Below are 15045 nucleotides of genomic sequence, written 5' to 3'. Positions count from 1 at the left end.
CTCAGGTCGCGATCTCGCGGTCCGGGAGTTGGAGCCCCGAGTCGGGCTCTGGGCTGATGGCTCAGAGCCTGGAGCCTGTTTCCGATTCCGTGTCTCCCTCTCTCTCTGCCCCTCCCCCGTTCATGCTCTGTCTCTCTCTGTCCCAAAAATAAATAAACGTTGAAAAAAAATTAAAAAATAAAATAAATAAATAAAAATAAAAAATAAAGAATAAAAAGGGAAAGATATTGCTTAAATGCAATAAAAGCAATTCCCTTAAGATCAACAGTAAATATTAGCCTAAATGCTAATCAGGAAAAATACCAATATGCAGTCTTTTACTGTGGTTACCTAACTCTGTCCTGGGGATTCCAACAAATGCAGGAGGATAAGAAAACAGTAAGACATTTGGAAAGAAAAGGGGCACCTGGGTGGCTCAGTCAGTTAAGCATCTGACTCTTGATCTCAGCTCAGGTCTAGATCTCAGGGTCATGAGTTCAAGCCCCACATTGGGCTCTGGGCTGGGTGGGGAGCCTACTTAAAAAAAAAAAGACATTTGAAAAGAAGAGATAAGGTGAACTCTCTTTGTTCAAGTGCTTTTAGCAAGAATTTAGTAAGATGACTACCTAGAATAGAAATACTCAAAAGACTCAGAAATGAGCGAACACCACATTTATTTATTTTTAAATTTGTTCAACGTTTATTCATTTTTGAGAGACAGAGCACGAGCAGGGGAAGAACAGAGAGAGAGGGAGACACAGAATCGGAAGCAGGCTCCAGGCTCTGAGCCGTCAGCACAGAGCCCGATGTGGGGCTCAAACCCACAAACCATGAGATCATGACCTGAGCTGAAGTCGGATGTTCAACCCACTGAGCCACCCAGGCTTCCCGAGGGAAAATGACAAACTACCTGTGAACAAATTTAATGAAAACAGCACAGGTACAATACAAACAAAATTATAAAATCTCATTGAAGGAGGGAAAGCAAGGTCTGTAGTAATGGAAAGACAGTTTCTTGGGTTGACATAAAAAAAAAAAAAACTATAAATTACCCACAATCTAACTTACAAATTAAAAAAATTTTTTTTCTAATATTTATCTTTTTTTGAGAGACAGAGCATGAGCAGGGGTGTGGGGTGGGGGGCAGAGAGAGAGGGAGACCCAGAATCCAAAGCAGGCTCCAGACTCCGAGCTGTCAGCACAGAGCCCGACACGGGGCTCGAACTCACGAACTGCAAGGTCATGACCTGAGCTGAAGTTGGACGTGTACCAACTGAGCCACCCAGGCACCCCCTAACTTACAAATTTAACACAATTGTACTCAGCATCTCAACAGAAAAAGAACAATTCTTTTTCTTGAGGAGCCAAGACAAACATAAAAAAGAATAGGGGGAGAATCCAATTGCTGAGGTATTAAAATGGAACTAGTTAAGTAGCCGAGTAGAAAAAGAACAGAAATCCAGAAACATAGTCCGTCGTATATGAAAATCTATATATGATAAAAAGTGGTATTTTAATTCTCAGGGAATAAGGTGGTTTATTTTAAAAATGGTGTTGGCCCAATTCTGAATATCCATCTGAAACACAAGTAGAGCCTTAGTAAACCCTTTGTTAATTGTTGAATACAATAAGCAAAAATATATTCCAGATAGAGTCAAAACTCAAATATAAAAGAATAAAAATCTTGCTACGAAATCTAAGCGAATACATTTGCAATCTAAGGACAAAAGAGAATTTCCTTGGCAGGAATGGGAACTCTAGGTGATAAAAGATACCACAAAATTTTGACGTCAATAAATCAGATGGCAAGGGACATGTATAAATTGGAAAAAAGACAATTCAAATGAAAAAAAAAGGAACAGGGGCGCCTGGGTGGCGCAGTCGGTTAAGCGTCCGACTTCAGCCAGGTCACAATCTCGCGGTCCGTGAGTTTGAGCCCCGCGTCAGGCTCTGGGCTGATGGCTCAGAGCCTGGAGCCAGCTTCCGATTCTGTGTCTGCCTCTCTCTCTGCCCCTCCCCCGTTCATGCTCTGTCTCTCTCTGTCCCAAAAATAAATAAACGTTGAAAAAAAAATTAAAAAAAAAAAAGAAAAGAAAAAAGGAACAAAGACTGTGAATAGCTAGTCTACAGAGAAATGAATCCAAGTTACCCAAAATCATATGAAAAGATGCTCGACAGGACTGGGGTTAGAAAATGCATATCGAGGTAACAGTGAGATAACCCTTTCTCAAACTGGGAAAAACTTTAAAAAGTGATAACACTCACAGCTGGTGAGGCTGTGGGGAAAAAGTGCGCTCCTGCACGGTTAGTGGGAATGTGCTTGCCAAAAGGATTTGTTCTGTTTCTGAATTTGCTAATGCCATGATTCATTTTGGGTTCACTTTTGTGGGAGGTGGGAGGGGTGTGTCTGGACTCACTTTTGTGCCTATGACATCCAATTCTTCCGGCACCGTCTGTTGAAGGGACTGGCCTTTATCCATTGAATTGCCTCTTGCAATTCTTTGCCAGAGATCAATGGGCTTTATCTGCGCAGGCTGCTTACACGCTGTCTGTCCTGCTTCATTGGTCTTCTGCTGACAGCCTCTGTCACCGTAGCTTTATAGAAAGTCTTGACATCGGGCAGAGAGTGAGTTCTCCAACTTGGTTCTTCAGTATCGTGTTGGCTCTTCTGGGTCTTTGCCTTTCTGTATAAACTGTAGAATCGGTTGGTTGATGTCTGGGACCTGACAACATCTATTAAAGTTAAAAGCACACAAGCCCGTCATCCAACAGCTCTCTCCTAGAAATCGTTCCCTTAGAAATAGAATCATTAGCGCATGGAGGTATAGGTATAAAAATATCGATTGCCGTGGTTTTTGTGTTTGTTTGTGCCTTTTTGGTAGCGGAGGGAATAAAACCTGTAAACCGGGGGCACCCGGGTGGCTCAGTCGGTGAACCCGTCTGACTTTGGTTCAGGTCGTGATCTCATGGTTCATGAGGTTGAGCCCTGCATGGGGCTCTCTGCTGTCAGCACAGAGCCTGCCTCAGATCCTCTGTTCCCCTCCCCCCACCCCTCCCTCACTCATGCACACACTTTCTCTCTCTCTCTCAAAAATAAATAAAAACATGTTTTAAAAGAGGGTAATTTGCCCGCTTACAATAGTTAAAAAATAGTAACTTCTCTCTAAGCCGGCACTGGCCGATACGAATACAACTGCAACCCATGTAGATAATCTTAGATCACAAGAAAGCAAAGGGATGTCTGGTTGACCCAGTGGGAAGGGCATGTGCCTCTGATCTCGGGGCCATGAGTCGGAGCCCCACTCTGGGTGTAGAGATTGCTGAAAAACAAATACATAAACTTTTAAAAAGGTTAAAAAAATACCAATGAAACTTTAATAATGTAATTTATTTAGCCCGATGTGCCCCAAATCTCATCATTGCAACATGTCACCGACGTTTTAAAAGGCATTAACGAGGCACGTTGCCTTCTTTTTCGTCTCACGAAGGCTTCGCAATCTGGCACGTGTTTTGCACTTACATTTTGACTCGGACTAGCCACAGTTCAAGGGCTCACGTAGCCACGGAGTTGCACGGTGCGGCCCCGAAGAGAACCTACAGGAGGACTTGAGTGCCCCCTAGCGGCAGATACGATTAACACCGCCCTTCTCCGCAGCTCGATCGTGGAACTTAAATCAGATCGTGGGGGTCCCTGCCTGGAACCCTCCCAACCTCCCTGGCTGCCTGCTGCTTCTGGGTCCAACCCTCCGCACTTTACTGACCGTATCCTTGGGCCTCAGTCTTCACCTCTGACCCCGGTCTTCATGCCTTTGTCTAGGATTCTTGGGGGAACTCAGTGTGATAATACGTGTAACGCGTCTGGCCCGCCATAGATGCCTAATAGATGTTGGCTGAACTAATGGCATTCTGGAAGTCTGCGGGACGGGGCAGGAGCTGCAAGGAAAGACTCTGACAGCAGCTGGGAGGGGGCGGGGCGGGATGGGACTGTTGGGAGGAGACAGGCTGGGCAGATAGCGGAACCCCAGAGAGATGGTGGGTGCAAATGGCAGGGCTAAGGGTAGGTGCCCACGTCCTAACTCCCCTACCAGGCCTAACCCACACCTGGCCCAGTGGTCCCATCCCAATCGTGGCAGAACCCACTTGTGATCACCCTCTGTGAAAAGCCCTCGATGGCTCCCTGCTGACTTTAAAAGGATGTCCCCACAGATCGCCCCTCCCTGTTTCTCTCCCTTGTTCCTCGCCCTCTGGCCGTGGAAACTCACACATTTGCTCACGATGTTTCCCCTTGTTGGGATACTCTACCCTTCCTTTCTCTCAGTTGAACTCCCCCTTGTCTGGCCAACGTCAGAGCAAACGTCACTGCCATAGGGAAAGCCCCTCCTGACCCCCCACCCCAGCCTACGTCAGGTCCCGGGGCACCAGCAACCTCCCTTCTGTGGCAATTACCACTACCAGAATGTGAATTCCAGAAATCTGTGCTTTGTTTGCTGCTGTCTCCCACCAACCCACGGCACCTGGAACCTTGCCTGGTATACAGCAGGCACTCAGTGAATGTCAGCACAATGAACATTCCCCAGGCTCTGCAGGAGGGCAGGATCTGGGTCTATTTCGGCTGGCCTTCCTGTCATCAGGGCCTGGTACACAGTAGGCGATGAGTAAATGTTGCAGAAATCAATGCTGACCTCAGTCCCGGGTCACTGGTCACCTGTGTCTTGACTTGCCATGTGGACACTGCATATTTCCACCTGCTTGATTTCGCCTGATCTCTGCAGGAAGATGGCTTGCAAAAGGCAAAGAAAGAGGGACTCTCTGTCCCATTTTGAAGACGAGGGAACCGAGGTCTGCAGGATGAAAGGCACAGCTCAGGCACGCAGCTCTGAGTCTGTGTCTCGCTCAGTCTTTGGAGCTAATGGTGAGGTTTGTTCTCCATCAGGGAAGCTTATTATGAGAGGTTCAATAATGCACCCCCTCCCCAAGGATGCCCACATCCTCACCCCCGGGATCTGTGAATAGGTTACCTAACACGGAAACGTATTTGCCGATGGGATTCGGTTAAGGATCTGGACAAGGGAGTAGATCCTGGATTCCCTGGGGGTCCAGTGACATCACATGGGTCCTCAGAACAGAGGGGCGGGAGTCAGAGAGAGATAGGAAGGCACGATGCTGCCGGCTTTGAAGGTGGAGGAAGGAGCCATGGTGCAAGGAGGGCAGGCAGCTTCTAGAAGGTGGAAAACGCAAGGGAAGGGATTGTCCCCTGGTCCCTCCAGAAGGATGGCAGCCCCCAAGTTGCCTTGGTGTTCACACACTGAAAGACAGTGCAGACTTCTGACTTCTAGAACCGCAGGATACTAACGTTGTGTTTCTTGAAAGCCACCAAATTTGCCACAGCAGCCGCGGGAAATGTATACACACTTCAACCTCAGGGGAAGGTTCCAGCAGGTCAGCATCAGATGGCATCAGACAGGTGTTGCGTGACTGTCCCCTTGGCATTCAAAGTTCTACGTTCTGGGTATGACCAGCCCTGCTGCTCCAATGCCTCCCAAAAACCAGTGGCCAAGTCAGTCCCCCCCCCCCCCGCCCCGCTCCGCTTCAGCAGCAGAGAGAACGTTAGAACTTTGGAGATGTGACATGATTTGTGAAATGGCAACCCTCAACTCTTTGTCCTACAGCCGCAGAAACATCCAGACATTTCTCTCCAACGAGAGAGGAAACAAAAACCGAGAAAAACCCTGAGCCCTCAGTGAACCTGACATGACTTCACGCCTCTGGGGCCGCCGTGGGGAGCAGCTATGGCCAAGGTTGATGGCCGAGACCGAGGACCGATGGCCGAGGACTAGGACCGGCCAGCCCCGTCCCTCCAGGAGCCGAGGCCACAGGCGGGCAACGACCCTGCAGGCAGACGAGGCTTGGATGGGCCCAGAGGTGAAACTATGGCCTCCACATTTTTTAAATATGTGGTGATAAAATTTACCCTCTTAACCATTTTATTAATTCTTAAAAATTTTTTCCAACTTCATTGGGAGATAATTGACGAATGTAATTGTATTTATTTAAAGCGTAGCATGTGATGATTTGATATACACATACATTGCAGAATGGTTGCTTAACCATTTTTTAAGGGTCCTGTTCAGTGGCGTTAAGGACAGTCACGCTGTTGTATGGCCATCTCTCCTGTCCATCTCCAGAACTTTTTCATCTTCCCCAAATGGAACTCTGTCCCCATGAAACACTGACTCCGCACCCCTCCCCCAGCCCCTGGCTCCCACCATCTACTTCCTGTCTCTATGGATCTGACTCCTCTAGGGACCCCATGGAAGAGGAATCCTACAGGGGCGCCTGGGTGGCTCAGTCGGTTACGCCTCCAACTTCAGCTCAGGCTGTGACCTCATGGTTTGTGAGTTCAAGCCCCGCATCGGACTCTGTGCTGACAACTCAGAGCCTGGAGCCTGCTTCAGATTCTGCGTCTCCCTCTCTCTCTCTTTGTCCCTCCCCCGCTTGTCCTGCTTCAGATTCTGCGTCTCTGTCTTTGTCCCTCCCCCACTTGTGCTCTCTCTCTCTCAAAAACAAATAAACATCAAAAAAGTTAAAAAGAAAAAAAAAACTGTCTCCCCCAGCAGCTGCCTGCCCGTTTTATTTTTATTATTTTTTTAAAATTTTTTATTATTGTTTTAACGCTTAATTTAAAAAGTTAAGGCAGCCTGTCACTGACATTATTACTACTCCTTGTCTTTCACAAGTGCAGAGTGGACGTCCGTGGCCTTCTAGCTCCTGGCAGTCACTGATGAGAACGCTCTCCCGGGACGTCCCCTTCATCTTCAAAGTGATGACGTTCCAGAGGTGGCAGGCGTGTGTCCTTCTCGGGGGTGGGTGATGGGGGAGCGTGGAGTCTGAGAGTAAGGAGCCCTTTCCTTCGGAGACACAGGTCTGTCTTCAGCTCGGGGAAATGCTTGCCCGTTACTGTTCCAGGGCTCTGTCTGTTTTGTCCATCATGGGAGTGTCGGGAAGTCCGTCCCGCTTAAAAGCTCCTGCCCTGGACCCCTGAGTGTCTTTGTGGGGCAGCCTTACTTCCACCTCTCCCCCGGGGCCAGCAGTCTGGCGTCAGCAATGGCCATCCTTCCTTCCACGGGGGTGAGTGGCAGCTTGGCCACAAGATGGCTAAGCCACGTCTGCAGGCCTGAGATGACCCCTAATCCTCAGAGTCCCTGTCACGCCCTGTGGCTGTGGTCTTCCTGTTCTCTCGGGCTTCATAGCAGTCAGTCCCCTGGGACATCTGTCCCGGGTTCATCCCTGGTGGCCGATCCTGTCGGGAATTGTCATCTCCAAGGCTTCTCTACTCTGTCCATTGTCCCTTCAGCACACAGGCTGGTCGGGTGCAAGGTGACAGTGGTAATGATGGAAACTTAATGATGCATCCACGGGGGTTCACCATGCTGTCTATGTATTCTCTCTACTTTTGCAAATGCTTGACATTGTCCACAACAAAAAGGTTTCTAGGGGTGCCTGGGTGGCTCAGTTGGTTAAGCATCTGACTTCAGCTCAGGCCATGATCTCAAGGTTCAAAGGCTCCAGCCCCGCGTCAGGCTCAGGGCCGACAGCTCAGAGCCTGGAGCCTGCCTCGGATCCTCTGTCTCTCTCTCTCTCTCTCTGTCTCTCTCTCTCTCTGCCCCTCCCCCACTCATGCTCTGTCTCTCTCTCAAAAATAAACGTTAAAAAAAATAATAATAAAAATGATTTCTAAAAAGCCTGCGTGATATCCAGTGTGCAAGGTGACTCCTGTATTAGGCTATCTCCTGAAATGCTGTCTGAAATTACGAAAGGTTCAGTGCCCACATGTCCATCAGCAGGTGACTAGGTAAATAAATTACAGTTCAGCTCATCAGTGGAGTCCCCTGTGGACATAAAAAAAGAATGAACAAGTTCTCTCCAAACGGACACAGAAAGAGATCTCAAGAAGCGGAAAGAGTAGGGGAGCCTGGCCGGTTCAGTGGGCGGAGCGTGTGGCTTTTGACCATGGGGTCGTGAGTCTGAGCCCCATGTTGGATGTCGAGATTACTTACAAATAAAATCTTTTTCAAAAGAGGTGGGAGGAGCAAGGACTTTCATTGCAGCACTATTTTCAATCCTCAAAAGGTGGAAACAACCCAAACGTCTGTCAAATGGCGAACGGATGGGTCCACAGCTTGCGGTCCATCCATACGACAGAACACCATTCAGCCAAGCGTATGCTGCAGTGTGGACGAACCCCAAAATCATCACATACAGGGGAAGAAGCCAGATTAAGAGATTACATTTTGTATGGTTCTATTTATTTATTTATTGTTTTTAAGGACTCTTTACACCCAACATGGGGTTTGAACTCACAACCCTGAGATCAAGGGTTGCATGCCCCAGGGTCGCCTGGGTGGCTCAGTGGGTTAAGCATCCAACTCTTGGTTTTGGCTCAGGTCGTGATCTCATGGTTCAGGGGTTGGAGCCCCGAGTCGGTATCTGCACTGACAGTGTGGAGCCTGCTTGGGATTCTCTCTCTCCCTCTCTCTCTCTCTCTGCTCCTTCCCTGCTCACTCTCTGTCCCTCTCAAAAAATAAATAAATAAATAAACTTAAAAAAAAAAAAAGAGTTGTACATCCCACTGACTGAGCCAGCCAGATTCCCCTGTATGATTCTATTTATATAAAATGTCCAGCAATGGCAAATCCATAGAGACAGAAAGAAGTTTTGGTTGCCAGGGGCTGAGGGAGGGATGATGGGTACGAGGTTTCATCTGGGGATGATAGAAACACCTTGGAACTAGATAAGGTGTTAGTTGCACAACAGTCTGAATGTACTAAATGGCACTGAATCGCATACTTTAAAATGGTTGCTTTTTTTTTCAAAGTTAAAAAAAATTCTTTTTAATGTTTATTTTATTTTTGAGAGAGAGAGACAGAGCGTGAGCGGGGGGAGGGACAGAGAGAGAGGGAGACACAGAATCCGAAGCAGGCTCCAGGCTCCGAGCTGTCAGCCCAGGGCCCGACACGGGGCTCGAATCCACGGACGGTGAGATCATGACCTGAGCCGAAGTCAGACGCCCAACCGACTGAGCCCCCCAGGCGCCCCTTCGAGATGTTTTAAAAGTCATCTCTACACCCAACACGGGGCTCGAACCCACAACCCTGGGATCAAGAGTCACACGCTCCCACCCACCGAGCCAGCCAGGCACCCCTCACATGGTTAATTTCATGTTACGTGAGTTTTACCTTAATTTAAAAACAAAAAACAAACAAACAAAAAACAGTAAAAAATCAGACAATCATTGCAAAGCACTTTTTAGTTTGCAAGTAAAATAAATTTTTACGGAGAGGAATGAAGCCAAGGATGGTTACACAGGTGCTAATATTGTGTTTACTGTTAAAGAAAAAAGAATGTATGTATATTTATCCGAGAGACATCCCTTGCCCGGCAGACTGAGGTCTGGGGCTTTGTGACCTGAGTTCAGATCTGCCTGTGTTCTTTACTGGCTGTGTTCTTCAGTGACTCTGGGACTCAGTCTTCTCACCTGTGCAATGGGGAAGATACATAGCAAAGGCCCCTAAGGGGTCTGTTAGGAGGGTCTGGCCCAGCACACAGTGCATACTCCATGAATTGGGGGGGAGGGGGCTTGTCACGCCCAGAGAACCAGACGGGGAAGTCCTCGGGCTCCAGCTGCTCTCTCTGCCCCTCCTGGCCTGGGCCTGACCTTCTCTGGGTCTTACGGGGACCCACCACCCCCCAGCCTGATTCTCAGGCATCAGGCTAAACTCCCCGCCCAGCTGCTTCCTGTGCTCAGACAAAGAGAGCTCTGTCCTCAGGCCACCCGGCCTAGGCGGGCACAGCGCCCCACACGGCACAGATTGCAGGCAACCCCCCCCCCCCATGTCTCTTTGTCTGTCTGCCCTGTCTCCATCCCTTCCTTGGGCCTGGGCTAATGGACACCAGGGCGTCTCCCAGCCCAGGGCACACACAGTGGAGTCGTGTCTGTGGGAGGGGACTTTGGGACCGCACAGAAAGCGGTGGGGAGGCGGGGGCATGTGGGAAGAAAGAGCGGAGCTGGAGTAACTCAGACATTCCATCATGACCTCAACAGGGTGACAACAGTGCGGGGTGCTCAGCGTAGCAGGGACGGGTGACAACTAACAGGAACCGGGGATGATGGACAGGCAGCGTGACGGCGACAGGTGACAAGGAGGAGACAGTGTGACAGCAACAGGTGACCATGAGGAGATAGGCTGACAGCGACAGATGACACCGTAATAAGAGAAAGCCCCTGGGGATCCGTGTAATGTTGGTAGGGAGGCTGGGATACGGTGATAAAGGACAATAAGGAGACAGTGTGTGAAAATGACAGGTGGCAGTGGGGAGGCAGTGTTGGGATGAGAGAGGACGACATTAAGACAGTCTCTGATGGTGATGGATGGTGGCAGGAAGATGTCAGAAGGTGTGACGGGAACAGGTTGGGAACGACACGGCATACAGGACCTTTGTCATCTATGTGGCCATCAGGTGACCCAGTGACCTTTCCCTGGGTCTGGGAAACGAGCCCCTCACGAGACACATCCCCTGACAGAACCTCTAGATGCCAGATCCCATTTTCCGGCTCCCTCACAGCAAGGCGGGGACACACGCCCCCACACTCCCCCAGCCAGTCACCCCTGCCCCCAACTTTGGCAGATGCCGATGTTGGAAGAAGTTGGGGCCCCCTCGGACTCCATTTTGCCGAGGTGGTGGGGAGGAGGAGGGAATGGAAGGTATCTTTGTGGGACCAGATCTGTGGGCGACTTGGGCATCACTCTGCCGGCTGTGGAACCCCCAAGCTCGGGTCTCCGGCCTCCCCGGGGGGTCTGTGCACGACCAAGAGCCCTTTCTGCAGAGGGTGACTTCTCCTGCTCGCAGTGTAAGGACGCCAGCCCTCTGGGTGATGGTGTGATCGTTCATGGGTCACAATGTCACAGCAACAAGGTGTAGAGATGACAGGGGAACACCATGAAGGTGACAGGCAGCAAAATCACCAGAACACAGCAAGGTGTCCCGTTGATGGGTGACAATGAGAGGGTGACAGCCCTGGGTGACAGTGACGGGAGGCCTTGGAATAGGGTATTGGTGATGCTACAACTTGGACAGGGAGACTGGGGCTGCTCTGCCCTCATGACAGGCAGTCTTGGGGTGGCACCGGGATGCTTCTGGGACACCCCGTGCCTATCCCTGTGTCCGTGCAAGACACATCTGTTGGCTGAAGGGCGGCCCAGGATGCACCCTGACAAAGGAGCCTGGGAAGAGGGGACGGAAGTGTCCCCAGAAGCTGGCTCATCCCCACAGCCTCTGGGCCCTCCCACACTAGAATCCCACCCGTCAGCTGCTCTTCTGGTTAATCCTGGGGTTCCTTCCGTAGCCCCGCCCCCTGGGGGACCCCATTCCCTCTGCCAGGATGTCCTGAACCTTGTCCCTGAGGTTTCCCTCTGTCTCATGCCCCCCCCCTCCCCCAGCCCAGTTCTAACCCCCACAGTGCAACTCTGGGGTGATTCTCACCATGGAAGCCCACCATTTCCGGGGGGGAGCCCCCTGAGGGCTCCTCTGCTTACCCGGCCAGATTCCCTCTTTCCCTTTCTCTGCTCCCCCAAAGCTCCAGCCTCATTCAATTCCTGCGTTCTCCACGCTCTCCTGTCTCCAGGCCTTTACCTAAGCTGTTTCTTCCCCTTTTCTGATCTGCCCCTTTCTACTGAGCCCCAAGCCTCCCATCCTCAAACAGAATGCCCCTTTCCTCCCCATCCCTATCCAAGGGGTCCCTCTCTCCTGCCCAGGAATGTTGGCGTCTAGGTCTGCCTCCCCGGACCCACACTGGGAGATTATGAGTATCTCCCTCATAGGGTTTTTAGTTACTGAACGAGATAATGTGTACCACACGCTTAACACCAAGCCTGGCACGTCAGCATCCATTAAACATGAGCTCAAATTACTTTTACTATTTATTTATAACATTCTGGAAGTGCCGTGATGGAGACACCATCAGCGCAATCAGCTTTGGGAACGTAATAGGGTAAGCTAACAATTTGGGAGTAGGGAGGGGCTTTGAGAACCGGGCTCTGCCAGATGCATAGGAGTTTGCTGAGCGGCATTAACAGTTTCAGGCCCACCCAACTGCCCTGACTGGATCCCCACCTTGAGGGGCAGCGGTGGTCTCAGTTCTCAAAGGTGGAAAAGTGGTGGGTGGAACTTACAAATTTTCACCGGGAATGTACAGCCCAAACAGGCAGCCCAAATTCTGAAGTCTGGGCCCCTTTGACAGGTAGAGAAACTGAGGCCCAGAAAGTCTAGACCTGTTGGATTCTTAAACTCTTCATTTGGAGAATCAGGTGAAAACCGTGGGCCTTCTCAGGAAGGCCACCTTTGCCCAATGGTTTGCCTACATTCTTAGGGGCCTCCGGATCTTGGTTCAGAACCCAGGCTCCAGGCGCGGCCAGGTGAGTTTCCAACGTCACCCTTGGAATTCTCCTTGCCCACCCGAGGGAAGGGGAGGTGGCTTGGGACGACGAAGGGCGGCCTCCTAGGTGAGTCCCGGGACCTCCCGGCCCTGGCTGGCTTCCCGGCCGCCCCAAATCGGAGCCCCGCCTCAGGGCTACCTCCAGATCAATTCCTATCCGAACACGCGGTTCCTGCAGCCCCACCCCCCGACCCCCCTCCAGAGCCCTGAGCCCCCCCCCCCTCCCATCTAGCCTCTCAGCCCCGGCAGAGCTCTGGGTACCCCCCCACTCCGGCTTCTCCAGCCTCTCCGAGTCTCCCCCCCCTCCCCACCGCAGCCCCAGGCCCTCCCCCCAGCTCCAGCCCCTCCCCCCAGCCCGGATCCGAGCCCCCGGCCCCCGCCCCGGGAGCTTCGAGGTGCAAACGCGCCCTCCCCCGACTCCTCCCGCCCCAACTCCCCCGCCCCCCCCCCCCCCCCCCAGTGGCGGCTCCGGGCTGCGAACGCGACGGGGTCGGCCTCTCGGTTCGCCTTCCCGCCCCGGGCCCCCGGCGCCGCGCGAGCCGGCCCTCCAGCGCGGAGCCCCCGCGTCCGCTCGCCGTGCCTGCCTCCACGCGCGCCGGCTCGCAGGTCGGTGTCGCGCGGGGCCCGCCGGGGCGCCCGCGGGGACGGCGGGGGGCGGGGGAGGCCGGGGCCGGGGAGGGGGAGGGGATTCCTTTGTTCGCGGCCGCAGCCCCGGGCCCACCCGCTCCCCTCTCCGCGCGGGACGGGGGCGCCGGGCGGCGGGAGGGCCGCGGCCCGCAGGTGAGGGCGGAGCCGAGCGCGGTCGCGGCCCGGGGGCCCTCGGTCCTCGGCCCTGCCGGGTGGAGAGCGCGGCCGGCGGGTCCCCCTCCTCGTCCGCGGAGCCCCGGACCGCTCGCTTCCCGCCCGGCGCCGTGCGCGCCTTCCCCGCTCATTCATTCGAGCACCTCCGGGACGCGGGGCGCGGGGCGCGGAGGGCGGAGGGCCGGGGGGGGGGGTAGGGGGGAGGAGGGTGCCGGGTCAGGGGTCAGGACTGGTCAGTCTCTACCCACCCCCCCCCCCAGCCCCGGGGGCAGAGGGGGCGGGGAGCGAGGCGGCGTGCGCCCGGAGGCTGCCTGGAGACGTCCTCCCCGCGCCCTCCCCGCGCGGATTGAAGTGGGACAGCTTGCAGGCGAGAAAAGGGTGCCCGTCCCCAGCCAGGCTGAGGCTTCCCGACTCTCGCCACGGTTGACAAGGGTCTCTCCCTTCCCCGAAGACCTGGGGACCACCTGGTCAGGCTCTCTTGGCACCCAAGGCCCAGAGAGGGGCAGCCACCGGCCCAAGGGCACACAGCAGACTTCCTGCACGTTCCCTACCCAGGACCAGTTCTTCTCTCTGGTCTGGAAAGTAGGAGCTGAAAGGGTCCCCCAGAAGGCCACTTGGTCTGTCTGCTGTCCTACAAGTGTTCAGCTTCCTTCCTCCTAACCCGCACCTGGTCATCTCCTTCACCTCCGTCTCTAGCCTCCTGCCCTTCCAGGTTCTGGAGAGAGCCAGCCCCCTCCTCAGAGGGGGGGGTGCACCCATCCTCTCCCTCTCCCCGCCTCTGCCTAGGCTTCAGCACTCACCCACCCCCAGCCCCTCACTAACTGTGTGATGGCCTTGATTTGCTCATCTGTGAATTGGGCACAACAGCTATCCCTTCCCTGCTGGGTGGAGGGAGTGCGCCACCCTTATGTGCATCCGCCACCTGTCCCCCCTGCCCTCGGGTCCCCTCCCGTCAGCCCTCCCAGCCAGGATTCCGGGAGTCTCCTCAATGCCTCCTGCCTCCTTTGGAACCAGCTTCCAACTCCTGGTGACTCATCTCCTCATTCATCCTGGAATTCTGTCCCCTCCCCTCTCTGGGCCCCTGCCCCAGCCTCCTCACCTGCACGCTTCCTCCCAGGCCCCTGCAAGCCCTTCTACACCCCACCAAACACCCATTCTGCCTTTGTTCCTCCTGCTTCACGCCCTTCAGGGCTTCTCCATCGCCCTGGACCACAAGTAGAAGTTCCACGCCACACTCCTCCCACCTGCGCTCTCACCACGCACTCTGCTCCCAGCACTCTTCTCTCAGCTAACTCTGAGACATCACACCTCCTCCAAGAAGCCTGCCCTGACTGTTCACCTGGTTTTGGGTCAGGGCTGGATGCCTCCCTGGGCTCTAGTAACTGTTCCCCGTCCCCTCACCCTGCCATCCAGCCGTCCCAGCCTCCTGGTTCCCCTGGGTACTCTGTGGCTCCTGCTGCCGTTGACTCTGCTTCCCCTCTGCAGCCTCTGAGGGACGCACGATGGTTCTGAAAGGCCTGTGCTCAGCAAGGAGAAGGGCTGGGGCTTTCACCATGGCCTGCGGCCCCCTGGCTCGGCTCCTGCTGGCCTGGACGGCCCTGCTGTGCATGGTGGGTGTCCACGGCCGATGGGACAGGGCCTTGGAGTCTGCAGGTCCCGGACGTGTGCGGAGGCGTGGCAGCCCGGGCATCTTGCAGGGGTGCGTGGCTCCTGGCATGTTGACAGGCCCCTGGGGTGTGGGCTGGGCTGGGCTGTCCTGCTGGGTGGGGGGA

General features: G+C 53.6%; 2 protein-coding genes across 4 annotated transcripts in view; one reads left to right on the top strand and one right to left on the bottom strand.

Annotated features, from left to right (window-relative positions):
• The window catches only part of HNRNPM (heterogeneous nuclear ribonucleoprotein M), a 297965-nt gene that overhangs the window by 233356 nt on the left and 49564 nt on the right, over positions 1-15045 (bottom strand). The window lies entirely within an intron of this gene.
• FBN3 (fibrillin 3) overlaps positions 14747-15045 on the top strand; it is a 57584-nt gene continuing 57285 nt past the window's right edge. The window contains exon 1 of the mRNA XM_027050269.2: positions 14747-14972. Within this exon, the coding sequence (XP_026906070.2) occupies positions 14776-14972 (197 nt within the window). The 5' untranslated portion in view covers positions 14747-14775. The remainder of the gene's footprint in view (positions 14973-15045) is intronic.

The sequence above is a fragment of the Acinonyx jubatus genome, chromosome A2, assembly GCF_027475565.1.
Source record: "Acinonyx jubatus isolate Ajub_Pintada_27869175 chromosome A2, VMU_Ajub_asm_v1.0, whole genome shotgun sequence".
Lineage (NCBI taxonomy): Eukaryota > Metazoa > Chordata > Mammalia > Carnivora > Felidae > Acinonyx > Acinonyx jubatus.
The sequence above is the reverse complement of the archived record's forward strand: the minus strand, read 5'-3'. Positions and strand labels throughout refer to the sequence as shown.